This window comes from Bidens hawaiensis, unplaced genomic scaffold, assembly GCF_021521415.1.
Source record: "Bidens hawaiensis isolate Kalapana, Puna unplaced genomic scaffold, B.hawaiensis_p1.1 tig00000326_1, whole genome shotgun sequence".
Taxonomy (NCBI): domain Eukaryota; kingdom Viridiplantae; phylum Streptophyta; class Magnoliopsida; order Asterales; family Asteraceae; genus Bidens; species Bidens hawaiensis.
The window spans coordinates 1096354-1121575 of NW_027491025.1; the positions used below are offsets into that span (position 1 = coordinate 1096354).

Sequence of the window (25222 nt, forward strand, 5' to 3'; positions counted from 1 at the left end):
GCTAAAATCAGCTAGTGATTCTCCATGCCTTGACCAACAATGGTATCTAGGCTTAAAACCATTTCGAACAAATGTGCCTCTATTTCATTGGTATCATTACAATACTTAAAGTTTTGACATTTGGAACAAGGACAACAAATCTACCGACTTCCTTTATAGCGAGATGTGCTTCAGCAACCCTAAGAAAACTTTTAACACCTTCCGCGTAAATTTCGGATTGTCGCAAAGCTTTGTACATCCAATCATCTCGATCCATCTGAAAATTAAAATAAACAAACAAGTGATGTAAATGTATGTAAACCGGCACTCTAAGGTAGTGGATCCTAACCCACTTTTTTGGATATTCTATCTCATATGTATACATTTTAACTTGGTAGCTATTTAAGAAAAAATCGGCATCATTTCCCCTTAACTCCTCAAGTATGCGTATAAAACGCAAACCCGATGGAGTAGGAGAAAAAGCTACCGTTTTATCTTACTTAGTCAACACATTAAAATGTATACACGTCCTAACGAGATAGAATATTCAAAAAGCAGTCCCAAAGGGGACAATCCAAAATTTATCTCTATTAGATAAATTTTGGACGGGTATTTCTATAAGGTTATCTTAAATACATATTATGACAAATATATCATATATAAAATATATCTTAAAACTAAAACGTACCTTCAATTAAGTGACAAAATTTAAGATGTGAAATTTTGAGCTTTTCTTGCTTGAAGAGAGGAAGAAGGAAGAAGCTAGAGAGTGAACCGTGAGAGGGAAAGAAGATACTATATATTTTTGAAATATATCCGTTCACAAAATAAGAACAATAATGGAACCTATTGCATTGAACCGCACCTTTTTCATTTGAAAATATACATTTTGAACCGCACCTTTTGCATTTGAACCTATTCAACGTTAATTTGTTTAAAAGAAACGCATCTTCTTCTTTTACATTTAATACAAAAACAAAATATTATGAATTTGGTCTAAAGGTGCTGTGGATCTTGAAACCGCACCTTCTGTGCTTAACCCATCGCATCTTCTGCCTATTTGTGTACTAGTGGGCCATCATTCAACATGTTGTTCATGATTACTAATCTCAAGAGTTGCTGCTGCTTCCACGGCCAAGGAAGCATAGGAGATATAGAAGATGGAATATAATGGAGACTCTCAGATAAAGGCTCTTAAACTGCAGAGTCTAAGAAGGAACTTCGAAAAACTCTTCATGAAAGAAGGAGAGATGATAGGTGATTACTCTAGGCGTGTCATGGCTCTTGTGAGCCAGAATAAAACCTATAGGGAAACTGTTACTGATCAAACAGTTATTGAAAAGATTCTTAGGAGTCTAATGCCCAAATTTGATTTTGTTGTGCCTTCCATCACTACTACAAAAGTGATCAAAACGTGCAATATCAAAAAAGCAAAAGATGCGGTTCTATACATCAACCGCACCTTTAGAGAATAATTAAAGTTTAAATATAAATGGAAACATAAGGTGCGGTTGTGAAGCTGGTTTATATTTAAATAAACATGGAAGCAAAAGGTGCAGTTCTTTCTTTTTTATTTTTTCCTTTTTCTTTTATTTTGGAAGGGCTATAATCCAAAATAGGTGTCTTTTAACCAGTAACTAGCTCCAAAAGGTCCATATTCATCCTCTAGAGTTTTACCACTAAATTTATGATTGTATATTTCACTTTTACGATATATTTTCATGATTGTTGAATATATTTATTTGTATGAAGATAAGGTGTTATTATTTATGTGATCAAGATATTTTATTTAATTATCAAGCAAATATATGATTGGTTGAGGGAATTGAAAGAGATTGTTTGGTATGGGGTAATGAAATGGGCGATTGAATGGAATGAACGAGGGAATGAAATGGACAAGGTAATTGAATGGATCATTATGATTCCGTGGACAGGTTTGGTTACCATGTGGGAATGAAATGAATTATTAGTTTTTTATTTTTTGGTAAGATAGAAAAAATAGAATAAAATAAAAATGGTAATGAGTGGTGGCGGCGGAGAGCACTAATGGTGGTGGTGGGTGGTTGGCGGCGGTGGAGATGGGCGGGAGCCGGGAGTGATTGTTAGTGGTGGTGATAGATGGGTGGTGGTGGCGATGGTAAACAGTGGGTGGCGAGCGGTGGTGGTGATGGCCGGTAGCGATTGTTGGTGGTAGCAGGTGGTGGTGATAGTGGGTGGTGGTGGTGGTGGTAAGCAGCGGATGGCCGGGAGCGATGGTTGGTGGTGGTGGGCAACATTGGTAGGTGGTGGTGGGTTGTTGGTGGTGGTGGAGACGGGGGTGGGTGGTGATTGTGGCGGGTGGCGGAGGCGGGTGGGTGATGGTAGGCGGCGATGGTAGGTGGTGATGGTGGTGGTGAGAGGGAAATGGCTAGTGGTGGTGGGAGAGTGGTGGATAAGATATAGTGTGCAAGAGGGATGAAATGGAAAAAAAACAAGGGGGGTGGATGGAATGAATTTGGGGTGTTTTTGTGTAACATCCTACTTTCAGTTATTATAATAAAAATAAATTTCGTTATTTCATAGTGGGTCGTTATCGGTTTAGATAAAGAGAATACGAGTTGGGCCAATGCTGGGTAAATGAATATGGGTTATGGACTTAGGTTAGGAAAGAAAGAAGGAAAGACCATGGGCTTAAGCCCATGATCCATAAATATATAAACCCTTAATATCCATTTAATCCTCATTCACACATATTCCATACACCACCCAAAACACACACTTATGATTTCTCTCTAGTTCTTCCTTATCTCTATCCGAAATCAAGAAGGAAACCGAGCACCGATCCGAGGTAACGATAGTTTAATATTGTATGAGCTTAACCCGTTAGATAAAGTTGCGAAACAACGAGCCGACACCGTTAAACCGTTTAAATCATGAGATCCGGGTGGATTCGGGTATAAACCGAACCTATGATTAGCTTAGGGATCACCCTAGCTCAGATCTGGATCGAACGGGGCGAAAAACGGTGAAAAACGAGTTAAGAATCGTTTTTCCGGTGAATTCGCGTTTTTCCGGCGGCTTTCCGGCAATGACGGCGCCGGAAAGGCGGCGCCGGAAAAGTAATACGAAGTTAAGGGTATGTCAGGGAATGTTCTGACATTCCCTGACCTAACCCTAGTTCGCTAACGGGAATTTAGCGAATTAAGGGTGATTCGTTAAGTAGATTCGCTGAGGAAAGATAACGAACTAGCCTTAGTTCGTGTCCTGATTCGTTAAGTAGATTCGCTGAGGAAAGATAACGAACTAGCCTTAGTTCGTGTCCTGATTCGTTAAGGAAAAGATAACGAATTACCCCCCCCCCCCCCATTTCGTTATAGCCATTCGTTAAAGGAGATAACGAATTAGAAGGTCCAATTCGTTACTTGAACTGATTCGCTATGTGGACTGGTTCGTACAAGGACGGATTCGTCAGAGGTCCAGTTCGTTAGAGGGTTCAGTTCGTTACAAATGACCAGTTCGCTAAGATAAGTCAATTCGTTAAAGACTGAATAACGAACTAGAAAGTTTAATAAAATGACAGAACAGTCCCTGGACTTAGAAAAAGAATGAATTAATTACAATTCATCCCTTGAACTTTTAAGTAACATATTAGTCAATGATTCAAAATGCTAATGGAAAATGTGTTAAGACAGTTAAGACAGCTCGACCCCAGCCAGGGGCTCTGCCCCTTTGACCCTGCTAGGGGCTGCCGCCCCTAGACCCCGCTGACAGGGGCGCTGCTCCCGGACCCCCGTTCGTTGTGGGTTATATAAAGATAGATATACAACATGAGTAGTAGTAGTTAATTGATACATGTAAATATTATACAGTTAGCCGTGCACAGCTCAAGAAGGGAATAACGATTAACGGAGAGCGTAACAGGATTCAGGTGAGTTTCTAGCCCCATTTATGTGTTATGTTTCCGGGGCTGTGTGCATACTCAATATGTTTGTTAATACGCTTATCCTAAGAGATAAGTGTATGTCTTATGTGAATAATGTGAAATGTATGAATGATTGCTTGATGGTACGTGAACGATCTTCGGATATTGCACGTACTGTCGGGTTGTAATGCTATGTATGAGGTAAGTATGATATGTATGCTTATATGTATGAACTTGATAAAGTTAATAAAAGAAGGAAATGATGGCTGTAGGGTTGTATGGTTACGAAAAGGGTACCGAGTCCTAATAATGCTCGAGGTATGATGTATGGTTGTATGGTAACGAAGAGGGAATCGAACCCTACTAATATTCGAGAACTAGGGAACCGAACCCTACTAATATTCGAGGAAAGAGGGTACCGAGCCCTAATAATACTCGAGGAAAGAGGGTACCAGCCCTAATAATACTCGAGGAAGGAGGGTACAGAGCCCTAATAATACTCGAGGAAGGAGGGTACCGAGCCCTAATAATACTCGAGGAATATAGGGCGTAATGCCCTTTATAACGTAAGATATGAAAGTAAGTTAATACAAAAGAAAGTATGAAAGTATGAAAGTATGAAAGTATGAATGAAAGAATATAAGTTTACGTGTATTGTATAATGTATGATTAACTAGAACTCACTCAGCGTAGCTGACTTTTAGTATGCACGCAGGTGAGTAGGATGAGGCTGCTCGCTTGAGGAGGACACGTGGCATTGAATAAGAGGCTGGCATCGGAAGACTCAAGACGTTTAAGTTTAATGTTTTGTTTATTTTGAAAGACAAGATGACGTTTTAAGACAAGATGTGTTTTGTTATGAAATGTTTTATGAAAGCTTTTATATTCCGCGAATGTTTTAGTTAACTCTGATATTTAGAACTGCGTTTATGAGTAAATCAACTGGAAAGTAGGGCTACCGGTAACGGGGCCTTACAAGTTGGTATCAGAGCAAAGTTCGAGAGATTTAAGCATCCTACATGCTTAGACTCGAATAGAGAATGAGATTTAAGTAAGAAATGAAAGAAGATGCCAGTTCGAGAATGTCATGTGTCGCTCAAGCAAGATCAGTGCTGGGTAAATGAATATGGGTTATGGACTTGGGTTAGGAAAGAAAGAAGGAAAGACCATGGGCTTAAGCCCATGATCCATAAATATATAAACCCTTAATATCCATTTAATCCTCATTCACACATATTCCATACACCACTCAAAACACACACTTAAGATTTCTCTCTAGTTCTTCCTTATCTCTATCCGAAATCAAGAAGGAAACCGAGCACCGATCCGAGGTAACGATAATTTAATATTGTATGAGCTTAACCCGTTAGATAAAGTTGCGAAACAACGAGCCGACACCGTTAAACCGTTTAAATCACGAGATCCAGGTGGAATCGTGTATAAACCGAACCTATGATGAACTTAGGGATCACCCTAGCTCAGATCTGGATCGAACGGGGCGAAAAACGGTGAAAAACGAGTTAAGAATCGTTTTTCCGGTGAGTTCGCGTTTTTCCGGCGGCTTTCCGGCAATGACGGCGCCGGAAAAGTAATACGAGGTTAAGGGTATGTCAGGGAATATTCTGACATTCCCTGACCTAACCCTAGTTCGCTAACGGGAATTTAGCGAATTAAGGGTGATTCGTTAAGTAGATTCGCTGAGGAAAGATAACGAACTAGCCTTAGTTCGTGTCCTGATTCGTTAAGTAGATTCGCTGAGGAAAGATAACGAACTAGCCTTAGTTCGTGTCCTGATTCGTTAAGGAAAAGATAACGAATTAACCCCCCCCCCCATTTCGTTATAACCATTCGTTAAAGGAGATAACGAATTAGAAGGTCCAATTCGCTACTTGAACTGATTCGCTATGTGGACTGGTTCGTACAAGGACGGATTCGTCAGAGTTCCAGTTCGTTAGAGGGTTCAGTTCGTTACAAATGACCAGTTCGCTAAGATAAGTCAATTCGTTAAAGACTGAATAACGAACTAGAAAGTTTAATAAAATGACAGAACAGTCCCTGGACTTAGAAAAAGAATGAATTAATTACAATTCATCCCTTGAACTTTTAAGTAACATATTAGTCAATGATTCAAAATGCTAATGGAAAATGTGTTAAGACAGTTAAGACAGCTCGACCCCAGCCAGGGGCTCTGCCCCTTGGACCCTGCTAGGGGCTGCCGCCCCTAGACCCCGCTGCCAGGGGCGCTGCCCCCGGACCCCCGTTCGTTGTGGGTTTTATAAAGATAGATATACAACATGAGTAGTAGTAGTTAATTGATACATGTAAATATTATACAGTTAGCCGTGCACAGCACAAGAAGGGAATAACGATTAACGGAGAGCTAACAGGATTCAGGTGAGTTTCTAGCCCCATTTATGTGTTATGTTTTCGGGGCTGTGTGCATACTCAATATGTTTGTTAATACGCTTATCCTAAGAGATAAGTGTATGTCTTATGTGAATAATGTGAAATGTATGAATGATTGCTTGATGGTACGTGAACGATCTTCGGATATTGCACGTACTGTCGGGTTGTAACGCTATGTATGAGGTAAGTATGATATGTATGCTTATATGTATGAACGTGATAAAGTTAATAAAAGAAGGAAATGATGGCTGTAGGGTTGTATAGTTACGAAAAGGGTACCGAGTCCTAACAATGCTCGAGGTATGATGTATGGTTGTATGGTAACGAAGAGGGAATCGAACCCTACTAATATTCGAGAACTAGGGAACCGAACCCTACTAATATTCGAGGAAAGAGGGTACCGAGCCCTAATAATACTCGAGGAAAGAGGGTACCAGCCCTAATAATACTCGAGGAAGGAGGGTACCGAGCCCTAATAATACTCGAGGAAGGAGGGTACCGAGCCCTAATAATACTCGAGGAATATAGGGCATAATGCCCTTTATAACGTAAGATATGAAATTAAGTTAATACAAAAGAAAGTATGAAAGTATGAAAGTATGAATGAAAGAATATAAGTTTACGTGTATTGTATAATGTATGATTAACTAGAACTCACTCAGCGTAGCTGACTTTTAGTATGCACACAGATGAGTAGGATGAGGCAGCTCGCTTGAGGAGACACGTGGCATTGAATAAGAGGCTGGCATCGGAAGACTCATGACGTTTAAGTTTAATGTTTTGTTTATTTTGAAAGACAAGATGACGTTTTAAGACAAGATGTGTTTTGTTATGAAATGTTTTATGAAAGCTTTTATATTCCGCGAATGTTTTAGTTAACTCTGATATTTAGAACTGCGTTTATGAGTAAATCCAACTGGAATGTAGGGCTACAGGTAACGGGGCCTTACAAGTTGGTATCAGAGCAAAGTTCGAGAGATTTAAGCATCCTACATGCTTAGACTCGAATAGAGAATGAGATTTAAGTAAGAAATGAAAGAAGATGCCAGTTCGAGAATGTCATGTGTCGCTCAAGCAAGATCAGTGCTGGGTAAATGAATATGGGTTATGGACTTGGGTTAGGAAAGAAAGAAGGAAAGACCATGGGCTTAAGCCCATGATCCATAAATATATAAACCCTTAATATCCATTTAATCCTCATTCACACATATTCCATACACCACCCAAAACACACACTTAAGATTTCCCTCTAGTTCTTCCTTATCTCTATCCGAAATCAAGAAGGAAACCGAGCACCGATCCGAGGTAACGATAATTTAATATCGTATGAGCTTAACCCGTTAGATAAAGTTGCGAAACAACGAGCCGACACCGTTAAACCGTTTAAATCACGAGATCCAGGTGGAATCGGGTATAAACCGAACCTATGATGAACTTAGGGATCACCCTAGCTCAGATCTGGATCGAACGGGGCGAAAAACGGTGAAAAACGAGTTAAGAATCGTTTTTCCGGTGAGTTCGCGTTTTTCCAGCGGCTTTCCGGCAATGACGGCGCCGGGAAAGTAGTACGAGGTTAAGGGTATGTCAGGGAATGTTCTGACATTCCCTGACCTAACCCTAGTTCGCTAACGGGAATTTAGCGAATTAAGGGTGATTCGTTAAGTAGATTCGCTGAGGAAAGATAACGAACTAGCCTTAGTTCGTGTCCTGATTCGTTAAGTAGATTCGCTGAGGAAAGATAACGAACTAGCTTTAGTTCGTGTCCTGATTCGTTAAGGAAAAGATAACGAATTAACCCCCCCCCCCATTTCGTTATAGCCATTCGTTAAAGGAGATAACGAATTAGAAGGTCCAATTCGTTACTTGAACTGATTCGCTATGTGGACTGGTTCGTACAAGGACGGATTCGTCAGAGTTCCAGTTCGTTAGAGGGTTCAGTTCGTTACAAATGACCAGTTCGCTAAGATAAGTCAATTCGTTAAAGACTGAATAACGAACTAGAAAGTTTAATAAAATGACAGAACAGTCCCTGGACTTAGAAAAAGAATGAATTAATTACAATTCATCCCTTGAACTTTTAAGTAACATATTAGTCAATGATTCAAAATGCTAATGGAAAATGTGTTAAGACAGTTAAGACAGCTCGACCCCAGCCAGGGGCTCTGCCCCTTGGACCCTGCTAGGGGCTGCCGCCCCTAGACCCCGCTGCCAGGGGCGCTGCCCCCGGACCCCCGTTCGTTGTGGGTTATATAAAGATAGATATACAACATGAGTAGTAGTAGTTAATTGATACATGTAAATATTATACAGTTAGCCGTGCACAGCTCAAGAAGGGAATAACGATTAACGGAGAGCGTAACAGGATTCAGGTGAGTTTCTAGCCCCATTTATGTGTTATGTTTCCGGGGCTGTGTGAATACTCAATATGTTTGTTAATACGCTTATCCTAAGAGATAAGTGTATGTCTTATGTGAATAATGTGAAATGTATGAATGATTGCTTGATGGTACGTGAACGATCTTCGGATATTGCACGTACTGTCGGGTTGTAACGCTATGTATGAGGTAAGTATGATATGTATGCTTATATGTATGAACGTGATAAAGTTAATAAAAGAAGGAAATGATGGCTGTAGGGTTGTATGGTTACGAAAAGGGTACCGAGTCCTAATAATGCTCGAGGTATGATGTATGGTTGTATGGTAACGAAGAGGGAATCGAACCCTACTAATATTCGAGAACTAGGGAACCGAACCCTACTAATATTCGAGGAAAGAGGGTACCGAGCCCTAATAATACTCGAGGAAAGAGGGTACCAGCCCTAATAATACTCGAGGAAGGAGGGTACCGAGCCCTAATAATACTCGAGGAAGGAGGGTACCGAGCCCTAATAATACTCGAGGAATGTAGGGCGTAATGCCCTTTATAACGTAAGATATGAAAGTATGTTAATACAAAAGAAAGTATGAAAGTATGAAAGTATGAATGAAAGAATATAAGTTTACGTGTATTGTATAATGTATGATTAACTAGAACTCACTCAGCGTAGCTGACTTTTAGTATGCACGCAGGTGAGTAGGATGAGGCAGCTCGCTTGAGGAGACACGTGGCATTGAATAAGAGGCTGGCATCGGAAGACTCAAGACGTTTAAGTTTAATGTTTTGTTTATTTTGAAAGACAAGATGACGTTTTAAGACAAGATGTGTTTTGTTATGAAATGTTTTATGAAAGCTTTTATATTCCGCGAATGTTTTAATTAACTCTAATTATATAGAACTGCGTTTATAAGTAAATCCAACAGGAAAGTAGGGCTACCGGTAACGGGGCCTTACATTTTGAGGGAATGGAATGAACTTTGTAATGGCCGATTCCATTCCATTGACCAACCAAACACATTTTATTTCATTCCGTCATAATGGTCTATTCCATTCCAGCTCTCATTCATGCATAACAAACACTACTTAAATGTGTCATTACTATTCCTTTGTATTATTTGGTTAATAATCTATTGAATCGAATGAATTACTACTTTATGATATTTGGTAGCGATGGTAGAGTCGTGGTAATGATGATTTTAGTAGTGGTGGCGACACAAGTGGCGTTGGTGGTGGGGGTCGTGGTAGTCAGGTGGCGGAGGTGGTATTTAGGTGGCGGCAACGGCGATGGTGGTGGCCGTGGCAGTCAAGTGGTGGCGGTGGTGGTGGTGGTGATCTGGTGGTGTTGTTATTGTCATAGTATGGTGAAAGATAGATGAAATGAAAAAAAAGGGGAGGGGGAAGAAATGGTTTTTGATAGTAAATTTTTTTAATAATGGTTTGACCTAAAAACCATCAAAACTGAATCGTGAACAACCCCTTGTGTGTATGGATAATATGTGTAGGTATGATATATTTGTCAACATATCCATTTAACATAGCCTTTTAGAGAATACTCGTCGAAAATTTATCTGATAGAGATAACTTTTGGATAGTCCCCTTTGGGACTACTTTTTGAATATTCTATCTCATTAGGACGTGTATACATTTTAACGTGTTGATTATTTAAGAAACAATCGGTAGCTTTTTCTCTTACTCCATCGGGTTTTGCGTTTTATATGCATACTCGGGGAGTTAAGGAGAAATGCTGCCATTTTTTATAAAATACTTAGCACGTTAAAATGTATACATATGATATAGATATTCAAAAAGTGGGTTAGGATCCATCGCCTTAGAGCACCGGATTACATACATTCATATCACTTGTTTGTTTATTTTAATTTTCAGATGGATCGTGATGATAGGGCGTACAAAGCTTTGCGACAATCTGAAATTTATGCGATGGGTGTTAAAAGTTTTCTTAGGACAGCCGAAGCACATCGCGCCAATAAAGGAACTCATTCGATTTGTTGTCCTTGTTCCAAATGTCAAAACTTTAGATATTGTAAATATAAATGAAACAGAGACACATTTGTTCTAAAATGGTTTTAAGCTTAGATACCATTGTTGGTCAAGGCATGGAGAATCACTAGTTGATCTTAGCACGTCATCGACAACAAATGATAATACATATAACAATGGCCCATTGAACCTTAATGGTTATGATGAAAATTCAAATGACCCAAAAGAACCCGGTTAGGTATGGAGATGCTACGCTCAACAAACCCGGATAAGGATGATATATGGTACATAAAAACTCAAAACAAAGAGTTATTGAGGTGGATGAGAAAAAAGGTAAAAGAAATTGATGCTGATGAAATCGTGAAAGGGTTAGGAGATGATCCAGATTGTAGAGTTAAATCTTATCAAGGGTATGCCATTAATGGTCATACGTTTTACACCAGTGATCGAGATAAAAAGAGTGCCGTTCAAAATAGCGGAGTTACATTAGTAGCATCAACGACCGAACTCTACAGTCAACGTCGTGAAACAATAATAAAAATCGTCAAGAATTCTTACTAGTAAGAGTTATGTAAATAAATTAAAAGATTTATGAACTAAATAATAAGTTTAATAATGACTTTATGACAAAACAAGTCACACATGTTTTTTTATGATGAAGATAAATAGATGTATTTTATTGTTTGTATGATTGTTTCATTTTGACTATAATTGCTATTTGTTTTATTTGTTTTAATAGTCATATAATATAAATGTTACCATGTACACCGCCAAAAGTCAAAAATATTTGACATTCCGTCCATTGATCTTTATCTATTCAGATTCGGCGCCAAACCAGCCCCTAATAAACTGAAATCAGTCACCTTTGCCTCTTCAACACTGTACATCTTGAAATCAACAAACATAGTAAGTCACAGCTTCAATTCTTTTTGTTAATTGTTTACGCAGTGGGGAGCCTGAACCAAAGTTATTGTTTTGTTTCAATTTCATTATTTATATATTTTGTTTCAGTCGGGTTTAGGGTTAATCGGGTCGGGTTATTCGGTTACTCTTATGCGATGTCGTTTTGTTCCAGCGACGGATACAACATTAATCCTAGTTAGTTTACATAGAAAATAATTATGCAACTATTTTCAATATAAAAGAGTTTAGTTTGTTTAGTTTTCTTTGGTGCATATGCATACAATTGTTTTTATAATCAGGTCATTATAATAATATATGAAGTAGTTGTTTTGCTTTGACTGTGTAATCAAACTGAATTAATATGAATAGTTGTATGGAGTATGTAAGTTACTATAATAATATCGAAACTTACGACCGAATCTAGACACTGTTTTATAACCACTCTGGAATTCGACTTTATCGAACACCAAGAGCAACCTCTGTTAGCTCTCCATCTAATGTGAATCATAACAATACTATAGTTCAATATTGAAAACAAATCTAAACACTACAAAGACAACTTAATTTATAACTACAGTAGTTTAATAAAGCGATTGGGATGAAACTAAGGTATCAATTGTGATTTGTAAATTGTAGGTGAGCTTGGTCTATGGCATAAATCCTCATTAATATAACTAGTGCATGTGTTGGTAATCGGGTTATTCGGGTTAAGAAACGACTCGCACCAAATAAATGACAACGACACGGTGAAAACTATAACTTTGTGTTCACAAAAGGTCAACCGAGTTACTCAAATATATATTTTTTAATTTAGTTTGACTTGTTTATATTATAACAATTTGTTTGCTATTTTAGACTGATCAAGTGGGTCGTATCTCCCCACAATTTCACGATGAGAATTTTGCGAGCGATTCATTTTATCAACTGGTAGCCGGACCATTTACTCTCTTTTTTTTGTTCATTTAGTTTGATTTGTTAGTGTTATAACAGTTTGTTTGTTAATATAGGTTGTGAAGACAATTACCAGCTTGTAGTGTTAAAATCAACTCTTTTTGAAGATGGTTATTTAGATACGGTTAGTTTTCAAAAACTTGTTTATATAACAATGTGTATGTACACACACATATTTTTTACTCAAGTACTAATGTTTTGATAATCGTATATAGTTAATATCTATGGACCAACAACAAACTGGTACAAATGCTTGAGGGATGGACTGTTGAGGCGTCTCAAGGTTAGCCCAAATTATATCATTTTAATGTTTGCTTATATCTAACCGCCCAAACCTAAAAGATAACTTATTGTTTGACTAAAATTGTCAAAATTGTCATACTTTGCTGAGTTAATGACCCATTAACAAACTTTGCCTCGAAATGATCTTTTGTGCTACAACTCACAAGTCAGACTGTAAAATATATGTTATGTGCTCAATTTTAGAATAACCTTGAAAGCTTGTGACCAAAAATTGCCTATTACCATAAATACCCTTGATAAGCAAACAACCGATCTGTTTGCAAATAAATCTTAATATGAAGCTGACAGGTTTATTCATTTATGTTCATTCATTAATGCTAGTGAACTGTTTGTTTATTTTGTTAGTGAACGAACATAAACGAACGCTTTCATTTTCTAATCGAAAACACTTACAAAATTTTAAGCTTCATTTTACTAATGTAATATGTTTTGTTAGGTGATTTCTATGGTTTGAGTTGCGATAATGAAGACGTCAGTTCAAGTTGCAAGAATGAAGACATTGGTTCGAGTTGTTAGAATGAAGATGTCGTTTTTGAAAGTTATTGTGTATTACTTTTATTTTTAAACCTATATGTATTTATGACAGTGAAATTTTTCTGTATATTATCATCTTTTGGTTTTTTGGAAACATGGAATTCATATTATATTATATATAATATTATTTGTGTTCTGGAAATAAAAAAAATTAATATAAAAAAGAACCAAATAGTGCAGTTACACAAACATCATTTGGATACGCATAGCATGAGGTTCATATGTAGAGGTTCAAAATAAACAGTTTGCAGTTCATATTTGGATGTAACAGAAGGTGCGGTTCTCATTTAAATGAGCAGAAGATGCGGTTTGAAGAAGGTGTTGTTCGATTTTAACAGATGGTATAAGGTGCGGTCCTTGACCCGCACCTTGTGGGAAAATTGACTGCATCTTCTGGCATCTTCTGTACTAGTGCATTGAAGTAGCTTATGACTTATCAAGCCTCAATCTAGTCAAATTAATGGGGTGCCTTCAATCCCAAGAGGAACGAATTAATAGTAGGACACCTTAAAAGAAAAGTGGTAGTGATGAGCAAGCCCTACAAGCTATGCAAGATAATTCAGGAAACAATGCTTCAAGACGAAGAGGTCAGCTATCCTTCATAGGAAGAGGCAGAGGTAGGAGTCAAGACAGGTCACAAGAGAAGCCTAAGATTTCTCAATGTACTCATTGCAACAAGTACAGTCATTTTAGACGTGACTGCTGGTACAATGAAGAATCTATAGCCAACATTGTTAAAGAAAGTGAAGCCAATGATGAGGAAGATGATAGATTGTTTATGGCAATCACTCATGATCAATTCTTCCTAATGACTAAAGCTGCTCAAGATGGTAATACAACCTATCTATGGTTCTTGGATTCTGGTGCCTCTAACCGTATGACAGGTTGTAAAGGCAGCTTTACTCAGCTAGATGAATCATTCAAGCTTGTGGTCAGATTAGGAGATAAGAAATAACTAGTTGTTCAAGGTAAAGGAACTATCAAGGTGGTTAGTCCTAATGGTATCACTAGACTCCTAGATTATGTGTACTTTGCGCCACAACTAGGCTATAACTTGTTGTCTATGGGGCAGCTAATGAGAAAGGGCTACTCTCTTTTGTTTGATGATGACCAATGTGTTATGACAAGCAAGACCACAGGTCACATCCTCATGAAAGTTCTAGTGTACAATAACAATATGTTCCTTTTAGATTCATCTAAATCAGCAGCAACGAATGAGACCAATTGTATTTCAGATCACTCAACTGATGAAACTTCCGTGCTATGGCACAAGAGGTATGGTCACTATCACTTTCAAATTTTGAAACTCTTAAATGATAAAAGAATGGTATATGGTCTACCTAATATTAAACACGTTGATAAGTGTCAAGGATGTGTTGTTGGCAAGAAATCTAGAGAATCATTCCCTTATAAATCATGGAGAGCTACAAAGATACTTGAATTAATACATACTGATGTATGTGGAGCAATGCAGGTACCTAGTTTGGGAGGTAGTCATTGTTGTTTATTGATGAGTTTATTAGAATGTGTTTGGTGTACTTTGTTGCTAACAAGTCATAAGCTTTTTCCAAGTTCAAAGTTTTCAAGACCATGGTTGAGAAAGAAGAACAAACAATCAAAGTTCCTAGGTCTGACGGGGATGTGAGTTTTGTTCTTTAGAATTCAATAAATTTTGTGATGATCATGATATAAATAGGTAACTCACTGTCCCTTATACCCCTGAACACAATGGGGTGGTAGAAAGAAATAATAGAACAATAATGGGTATGGCTAAAAGCATGTTAAAGCCAATGGGTATGCCAAACTGTTTTTGGGCCGAGGCCGTGGCAACATCAGTTTATTTGATAAATATTGCCACTACCAAAGCAGTTACAAACCAAACACCCTATGAAGCCTGAAAAACCATATGTTCATCACTAAAGGGTGTTTGGATGTATGGCATATGGGCTAATACCCTCTCAAATTCGAAGGAAACTTGATGACAGGACCGAAAAGTGTGTATTCATAGGGTACTCTTCACAAAGTAAAGGCTTCAGACTTTACAACCCTATCACTAAGAAGTTTTCCACAAGAAGGGATGTGATTTTCATTGAAAAAGAAAGTGGCAGTGGAGTCCAAATCAATCACAACATCCACAAGCCTATATTGACCATTTCCCTATTCCATCTTGTGAACCTAAAACAAATAACCAAACTACCAGCCCTACTCAATCACCATCCACACAAACACAAAACACTACTCACTTAACAGTTATGAAAACACCAACACAAACTAACCCATCCGTTCAAACTCCTAGCCAACTAAACTCACCTGCCACATCCATTGCTTCATCCTCTAATCAAATCAACCCATCGGTTCAAACTCCAAGCCAACTAAACTTACCTACCACTTCTATTGCTTCATCCTCTAATGAGACCAGCACTTATCCTCCATCACCACCACCAAAAATCAAAGAACTTAATGATGTCAACACAAAATCCAATAAGGTGGATGCATTATATGATGACTATGATTTTTGTATTAAATGTCCCTGATCCTACCAATTATGATGAGGCTACAGGAATAATAGAATGGCAGGAGGCCATGGATGCGGAACTTGATGCAATAGAAAGAAACAAGACTTGGGAATTGGTTAAGCGGCCACAAAACAAGAACCTTGTTGGGTTAAATGGTTACTTAAAACAAATATTGGTCCAGATAAGCAAGACTAGTGACCAAAGGTAACTCACAACAACATGGTGTAGACTACTTAGAGACATTTGCCCCCGGTTTGAATCGGTAAGAGTTGTGTTAAGTGTTGCAGCTCATATGGGTTGGAAGATTCACTAGCTAGATGTCAACTCTACTTTCCTAAATGGAACTCTAAATGAGGAAATCTATGTTGAGCAGCCTCAAGGGTATATATGTTGTTCATGGAAAAGAAGGGCATGTCTAAAAGCTACGTAAGGCTCTATATGGGCTCAAGCAGGCCCAAGAGCATGGTATTCCAAAATTGATGGGTATTTTAATTCTAATGGGTATATGAGAAGTAACAGTGAGCCTACCTTATATATTAATGGTTGTAATGACCAAAAGATGATGTATGTATGTTTCTATGTGGAGAATATTATTTGCACCAGTCCTTGTCCTAATCTTATTGCAGAGTTTAAAAGGGGAATGAAGGAGATGTTTGAAATGACTGACATGGGGCTGCTGAAGTACTTTCTAGGTCTAGAGGTGAGCAAGTCTTCACAGAGACTGTTCTTAAGCCAAGAAAAGTATGAAAATAATCTGTTAACTAAATTTGGGATAATAAAGGGGAAGATAGATGATACTCCAATGAACACGTGTGACAAGTTGTTGATGAGGCAAAACAAGTGCAGCCAACTACAGATTTCTTGTTGGCGGTCTCATCTAATGGACTCACACAAGGCCAGACTTAGCCTTTGATGTGAGTATGGTGGCACAATTTATGCAATCCCCATCAAAGATACATTATGGAGCAGCCCGCATGATTCTGAAATATGTAGCAGGAACTACTTCTTTTGGGCTATGGTATGCCAGAGGTACTAAAGTTGAATTGGTAGGATACACTGATAGTGATTGGGCTACTTGTGCCGATGATAGAAAGAGTGTGTTTGCCTATGTGTTTTCAATTGGAAGTGGAGTTGTGTCATGGAGGTCAAAGAAGCAAACTACAGTTTCTCTCTCAAGCACCACCGAGGCTGAATTCATAGCCTCTACTGCAGCTACTGAGGCTGATCGTGGGTATGAACAATAGGAGGCTACATTGTTGTATTGTGACATCGCTCCACAATCAGCTTAAGAAAATATCCAGTTTTGCACAGTCGTTCCAAGCATATAGAACTCAAGAATCACTGTGTTCATGAAATGGTGGCTAAAGAACAAGTTAAGCGGATGCACTGCAGTACTCATAACAACTTGGAGATGTGTTATAAAAAAGCCATCTCTAGAGAAAATTTTGTGTACTTTCGCCATTGGCTTGGAGTAACGGGGCATGAAGCAAGGGAGGGTATTGAAATATGATTCAAACTCATGTTGAAGGCTATTTCAATTATTTACGTTAAGTTTGTTTTTTTATTTTGAATAAGTGGGCCTGGTCTCACGGTTTGTGTAACATCCGCCCCTCACATCACCAATATTGTCCGCTTTGCACATGAAGAGCTCACATATTTGTTTTTGGTTGCCCGGGTGGAGACTTTACAGGAGGTCACCTATCCTGCTACTACTCCCACCTGAGCACGCTTAATTGTGGAGCTCTCCTCTCGTCCACTAACGTTAAGCCCAAAACGAGTTGGTGATGCAAGAGGCGGGACATTTACTTATGAACCAAATATCTCTCTTGTCCACGGCAAATGTGGGATTTGCCTAGGATGTTACAGTTTGTTTGTTGAAGTCTTGTTCCTTTGTTTAGAGTTGTTGTCATACTCTCTTTATAAGAGGGTTTTGCATTCTTTCATTGTATGCAACTTATATTATCAATCGATCAATACGATAGCCTTCCTCAAACCAGGGCCGGCCCAGGCCTATGGCAGGGTAGTCGACCGCCATAGACCTTACCACCCGGTAGGCCCGAAAGTTTTTTTAAAAAATTTTATATTTTATAAAAAAAAATTGTTTAGGCCCATTTATAAATTGTTTGTAGCCCAATTATTTATAGGCCATAACCCATTTACAATATAGAAGATCAGGAGGAAAGGAGCCAGGAGACGGAAGGTTTTAAAATAAAAATACAACCACCATCTTCCATACTCCAAATCTCCAATTACCGTACGTACCACAAAGGCACAAACCACCGCCTGACCGCCGTGACCGACGGTAGCCTGCACCACGCCACCACCCATCCACCACCGCCACAGCCGCTCCGCCTCCAGCCCTGCTCCGTCCAGCGCCCAGCAGACAACAGCCACTCAGCCAACCCAGGTTAGTTCTTGTTTATTTGTTTACTTAGTTGTTTAGTTTTATTATAAAAGTTAGTGAGTTAGGGAGTTAGCCAGTTAGGGTTAGTAATAGTTTTATTATAAAAGTTGTTAATTTGTTGTTTATCAGTTTTATCAACAGACAACAGCAGGTTTGATTGTTAATTATTACTTTGTTTTTGTTTATTAAATTAACACACACACACACATATATATATATATACAAATACCTTTTCCGGTAACCGTTGCTTCGGCTGAAAGAAGTTTTACAAAATTGAAGTTGTTGAAGACTTACATGCGATCCACAATGTCCCAGGAAAAACTTAATGGCTTGGCGATGATATCTATTTAGAGCGATGTGTTGGAAAGCATATATTGTCAATAATTGATCGAGAGTTTTTCTTAAAAAAATGCAAGGCGAGCATCGCGTTTCGTTTAGGTATGTAAATTAGATTATTTTGCTACAATATTTATGTTTTGTGTATTGAAATTAATATTATCATCGTATGATTTGCTTTTTTATTTGAGTTATCGAGTTTATATTTTACTTAAGTCTTAAGGCCCAAATTTATATTCGCCTTCGGCCGAATTTTTTTTAATGTTTTTCAGAGCCGGCCGTGCCTCAAACCCTAATTTGTTCATTACTATTATTCGTCTTATACCAACAGGAATTCAGTAAAAGGAAAATTTACCGGATGGTCATATTGGATTTTAATCTTAAATAACTTGGGCTAAATGAGTAATTATATATCCTTGTTATTGATTAATTAATTACCGTTAGTGATTTAATTTATGTCATGCGATTACAGCTGTTTTAATTCATATAAGTATGTTGTTGATTTAATTGTAAGCACCGGTCACTTTGCATGTATTAGATATACATTGACTATTGTCAATATAATGCACTGTTTTGTACTTCAATTCTTGTTCAATATCAAATCTTGTTATTGTGTTGCTTCCGATCATCTACCATTGGTATTGGAGTCATGTTGAAGAATCCAAAAGATAATCCGATCAGAAGCAGTAGAGAAGATATGAATCCAACTCAGAAGAAGCTGGAAGATAAGATCAAGCAACATATCGACTTAATGAGTAATGAGTATTGTACTATATAACGGCTTCCCTTGTTGATAATGATAACAGTAATCTCACCTGTGGCTGGAAGGAAGAAATTTCAGTCTTAAATTACTACAAAGGTCAGGAAGGAATCAAGCATGGTGACGCTAACCCTCCGCTAAATATTTTATAGGGAGCATTTCATATGAATGCCATTATTTTAGTGTATCCAGATTGACTTGCCGATCAATATGAATAATAATTAACATTAAACAAGTCAGTACAAGTGGGGTGCACGGTTGTTCGAATTGAGTTGTCGACTAGTGTGAATTACAATTTACATCAAATAGCCCAAGGTTTGGGGTACACACTTGTTTGGGCCAAGCCCCTAACCACTGAGAGTTCCAAGGGGGCATTGCCCCTAGTAAAGTGTCCCAAGGCGGCTTGGAAATGTTTGTTTTGATGATTATTACTTCATTCATTAGAATTTTAAATTTTGGATTTGTCACAAAATAAATCTTAAATCACAAAATGGCAGATATTAAGGTAGTTGGGGAATTCAAATTAAAAATTATTGATGACAGTTCCAGACCCTAATCTCCGAAAACGATTTATCGGTTAATTGGTTTGTTGGCTGGTTCAAAATTCGCTCTTGATCACTGTACCACGATTTTGTCTCGTTTGAGTTTTATCCGGTTTAATATTTGAAGAACCACCAAAGATTTTCAGTCTGAGAGTCGATACGGCTCTCAGATAATCCAAGTAATCAATTCCAAAATTACACATGTCCAAATAATCAGTCCTCTAAAAGCCGCAGTTTATTTACCCAAACTAAGGAATCTATGGGACTAAATTTGGATCACATGATAGAATGTGGTATGTAAACACCCTTTATCACTATAACATGAATGGAAATAGGGCAGTGTTAACAGCTTATGAATCAAGCATCTAGGTTGAAACTCAGGTAAAGGATAAAAATATCTCGTTATAAAAGGAAATGGGAAATATTATTCGAATATAGCCAGAGTAAATGTTAGCATTAATCCCTCTCATGTTAAAGTTTTGAGTTGGTGTTGTCAATATCTCAAACTATGCTTATTTAATATTTATTAATTATTTGAATTAGGTTGGCTAGAATTGTGATAAATAAACTTGATTACAAGATGATGCTGTTATATATTAGGGTGAATTGGTACTACATGAACCGATGCGTCGTTCCATCGTGACTCCTGATATCCATTTGGTATCAAAGCCTACTGCTCAATTTAGTTAATTTTTTCAGTTATTTTTGGAATCCACAATCAATAAGATTGATTCGGTTCAAAAGAAAATTGATTTGAGAAAAAAATCATTTCTGAAAAGGAAAATTAATTCAGATTAAATTGATTCGCATTTGAAAGTGGCATTCAAAATCAAATTTCAGGAAAAAAAAAAATCGAATGTTTCTTGAAACAGTGAGAAGCCGTACAAAATTTAATTTCAGAAACAAATTGATTATGTATATTAGTGACAACGAAAAGGAAGAAATCAGAAACATGAAGCTGATTGAAATCAAGAATATGATCCAAGGTTTGGACATATTGGAATCATCAGGGCCTGCCAGATTTGAATCTTGGGTCTATTTACACGTTAGAATCACACGGTTCTTCAATTTCAAACCGTAAAACTTATTCTGATAGCGAAGTAATGATCCGGGATGGAAAACGACTGGTTTGCCTAATTTGAGTTTGAATTTATGAAGGAAAATAAAGTCTAAGGAATCAAGGACAAAGGACGTGCACGGTGTTTGCAGTTTGCCCTATTAAGTTATCCTTATCAGAACATCTATTTCTTTGTTTTGGGTGTGCCATTTTAAAAGAACTCTTAGGATCAAATAATAAGTAAACACACTCTTTGTAGAGTGCTAAATCTTACGGGGTGTATTCCCATCTACCTTCCTCTTCCTCTTGGATTAAATGAAAATGAACCTTGTTTAAAATTAATCTTTTATTTTCCGTAATAGGTATGTTTATTTTTTATTTATCTATCTTTTGTGATAGGATAAGTTAACCTAAAATCAATAATTAATAACTTAACTTATACTAAAAGTGCATACAGCTTATGATATACCCATCAGATCCCATTCCCACACCGTGTAGCCTAACACATTCCTTATGACTTTTAAAAAATTTATTTGAATTCAATACAGACAATATTTATCTGTTTGAATTTCCCTTCATGGATTAGCTAGGTATATTTAAAAGCGAAAATCTCTAAAATAGCCTTTAACCTAAAATATTCTGAACTAACCCATATTTTATAAAAATCCCCAAAATGGCCTAAAAATCGCGTCGGATCCGACAGAAACAATAACTGATCCGACGGAATTCGTGGACCTTTAAAATCGTGCCACGTGTCAATGTATTAACCGATCTGATTTCCTTATACTATCTCAAGATCCCACGGAAATTTTAATGGCTCCGACGGAATTCTTAATCTTCTACCTCTCAAACTCTAAACCTTCATAACCAATCTCTATCTTTCTTATTTTTCCATAAAATCAAGCAAATCTATAGTGTAAATTGCTTATTTGTTTCGAGAAGAACACAACCATAGTGTTCTATTTCACTCTATAACTCAAAAATAAAAAACACCAAATTGAAAATCTAGGATTCGACGGACAAATTAAACAGTCAGATGCTTAAAAAAATCCACGTTCAAACACATAAACATCTCTCAAAATTGATTCCAGCCTTTCATATTCGAGTTAATTAATTACCATATAAGACCAGACTACTTTTAATATTAATACCATTCTAGTACCTCCGCTTTCTTTTATTACCCTGAGACAAAAAAATAAATAAATAAATAAAAAATTACACACTTGTGCGGTGCAGGAATGAGTCAAGTTTAATTATTATTCTCCATACAAAACTTAGCACCAACTACTGACTTAGGGAGATTTTCCAAGTCGTCTGTTGACTGCAAGCTTTTCACTTTTTTTCTGATTTCCATGATCATATTTGTGGGACTCAGCCAAGTTGGGCAACATAAACCAATTAAGCATGATTTTATTAGCTCTTCATTTGTTTTTCGGTTTCTTTTTTATTCCCATTCGCTCATCTGGAGCTGATACTTTGGCTGTAAATCAGTCTCTCTCGGGAAACTAGACACTCGTCTCTCTGGACGGAAATTTTGAAATGGGTTTCTTCAGACCAAGTAATTCTACCAACTATTATATCGGAATTTGGTACAGTAAGCCTCGAGTTACCATCGAAACAGTAGTTTGGGTAGCAAATAGGGATACAACCATCTCCGATGCATTCTCTTCGAAATTGAAAATAATAGATGGGTATTTAGTGCTTTTAAATGAGTTTAACGCCCAAATTTGCTCAACAAACATTAGTTCTACTGCTACCCCTGTATCAGTAGTCCTTTGATGACGGTAATTTAGTTTTACGATATGGAACAAATTCAAGCACACCAATTTGGCAGATTGATCATCCAACCCATACTTTTTTGCCCGGTGGTAAGTTAGGATACGACAAGCTTACAAAAAAGAAGCAGGTCCTTACTTCATGGAAAAGTATAGAAGATCCTGGGGTAGGACCGTTTTCTTTGGAGATTGACCATAGTAACAAGCAGTATCTGATCAAGTGGAATAGATCTGTGACGTACTGGAGAAGTGGACCTTGGAATGAACGCGATAACCGTTTAGTTAATGAAACGAGGTTAAGTTATATCTATAACTTCAGCTATGGTGATAATGAAAATGAGAGTTATGTCATTTATTCTTTATACAATACTTCAATTATTTCAAGATTTATTATAGACGTCTCGGGGCAGATAAAACAGCTTCTATGGTTGGACAGCACCCAGCAGTGGAATTTGTTTTGGGCTCAGCCCCGAGCAGTTTGTGATGTTTATGGTGGGTGTGGGTCATTTGGTGTTTGCAGTCAGCAGATGTACCCATCATGTAAATGCTTGACTGATTTTGATCCTAGATCACTGAGCGATTGGAGTCTGGATGCTTTCCATGGTGGGTGTGTGAGAAAAATTGAAGTGAATTGTAGTGTTGTTACACAAAAACCCGTGTTCATCTCGACTTATGTCAAAAAGGGAATTCTTTTTGCATTTCCTGAAAATCAAGCTCTGCAATTAGATGAATCAGCATGCAGACGTTCATGCTTGGAATGCTGCATGTGTCATGCCTATACTTTTATCTCAAATGAATGCCACCATTGGTATCATAAATATACGAGTAACATATCATTTGGGTTTGTTTCGAACAATTCATTTACGGACACATCTCAAATCCATATCAAAGTTGCTTCAGAAAATTTTCCACGTCTTAAAAAGAATAGTCATAAAAGGCGGAAGGAGGTTAATCTGGGTGTTGTTGCCTGGCCTGTTGCTGGTGTGGTATTCGTCTTGGGTGTAATTTTGCTCATAATGCGTAAAAAACAGAGGATCTTAGCTCGAAATACAAAACTTGAAGGATCATTGGTGGCATTTACCTACAAAGATTTACAAATAGCCACCAAAAATTTCTCAGATAAACTGGGAGGAGGTAGTTTTGGGTCTGTTTTTAAGGGAGTAGTGCGTGATTCATCCATTGTGGCAGTAAAAAAGCTAGAAAGTGTCAGCCAAGAAGATAAAGAATTCAGGAGTGAGGTCAGCACAATCGGAAACATCCAACATGTTAATATTGTTCGCCTTTGTGGGTTCTGTGCACAAGGTAAAAGTAGATTGTTGGTGTATGACTACATGCCAAATGGTTCTCTACATTCTCATCTTTTCCGTGAAAAACAAGATAACCTTCTAACGTGGAATACTAAATACCAGATTGCACTTGGAATTGCTTGAGGTTTGGTTTATCTTCATGAGAAGTGCAGAGATTGTATAATCCACTGTGACATAAAGCCAGAAAACATTCTTTTGGATGCTGATTTATGCCCAAAGGTAGCAGATTTTGGTCTAGAAAAGCTTATGGTTAGAGACTTCAGTAGGGTTTTGACAACTATGAGAGGGACACGAGGGTAACTAGCACCGGAATGGTTATCGGGGTTGGCTGTCACTGCCAAAGCAGATGTTTTTAGCTACGGGATGATGCTGTTTGAATTGGTACATGGTAAGAGAAATTTCCAGCAATCTGAAGATTTGAATTTTACATTCTTCCCTAGTTTGGTGGCAAAGTTTTTGATGGAGGGAGGTGGTATCCTTAGCTTGTTAGACAGTAGGTTGAATAGGGAAGCTAGTGTAGAACAAGTCACCAAAATTTTAAAAGTTGCATATTTGTGTATACAAGATGAGGAAGACAACAGGCCTTCAATGAGTAGTCAAGTGAAACATATTCTTGAAGGGGTTTTAGATGTGAACATGCCTCCAATCCCGCAATCTGTCAAGTATTTTGCTAATGACACAGAGGATGTTCTTTACTTCAAACAGGCTTCTCAATCGGGAATTCACAAGTGTAGATCAGATTTAACGGAAGGTCATTCCTAGTCCAAGAGTGCATCATCTTGATAATAAACCTGTCTTTGGGTTGTTTTTAATGAAAATAATTAATCGGCATGCGAAGAATATCAATCATCATAATATATATGTGGTTTATTATTACAATGTAGTGTCGTAGTGGGTAATGCCAAGAAGAATGTAACAAGCGTATGTATTGTTTGGGATATATTTAAATAGACAAATGAAATTTACTTTGGGTTGGAGATGATAGAGTTTTGTTGGTTAAACAGTTGTCCCGCAGCTATCCATATGAACTGAACAATGCTTTCATATTTAAAACACATATAGCGATTGGCATTACCATCTTCCATGCGAGAAACCTAGTCTCCTCAAATGACTGGTGTGTGGGAAAGATTATAAATAAACGTATCTGATTCCTTTTCATAACAGAACCAGCA

General features: G+C 37.6%; 1 protein-coding gene, 1 long non-coding RNA gene and 1 pseudogene across 4 annotated transcripts; all 3 read left to right on the top strand.

Moving 5' to 3' along the window:
* The first annotated feature begins 1139 nt into the window (after positions 1-1139).
* Positions 1140-1454, top strand: LOC143621046 (uncharacterized). The gene has a single exon (XM_077092583.1). The coding sequence runs from the start codon at positions 1140-1142 to the stop codon at positions 1452-1454; it is 315 nt and encodes a 104-aa protein (XP_076948698.1).
* A 10823-nt stretch (positions 1455-12277) lies between these two features.
* On the top strand, positions 12278-13398 carry LOC143621301 (uncharacterized). Of its 3 annotated transcripts, XR_013151490.1 has the most exons (5): positions 12278-12341; positions 12421-12492; positions 12573-12640; positions 12732-12799; positions 13256-13398. It is a non-coding gene; the product is annotated as an uncharacterized LOC143621301 (long non-coding RNA). The 3 variants fall into 3 exon arrangements; XR_013151489.1 differs by having other exon boundaries at positions 12302-12341; positions 12421-12640; XR_013151488.1 differs by lacking the exon at positions 12278-12341 and having other exon boundaries at positions 12392-12640.
* An 8873-nt stretch (positions 13399-22271) lies between these two features.
* LOC143621313 (G-type lectin S-receptor-like serine/threonine-protein kinase At2g19130 pseudogene) lies at positions 22272-24833 on the top strand (annotated as a pseudogene).
* Positions 24834-25222: the final 389 nt, after the last annotated feature.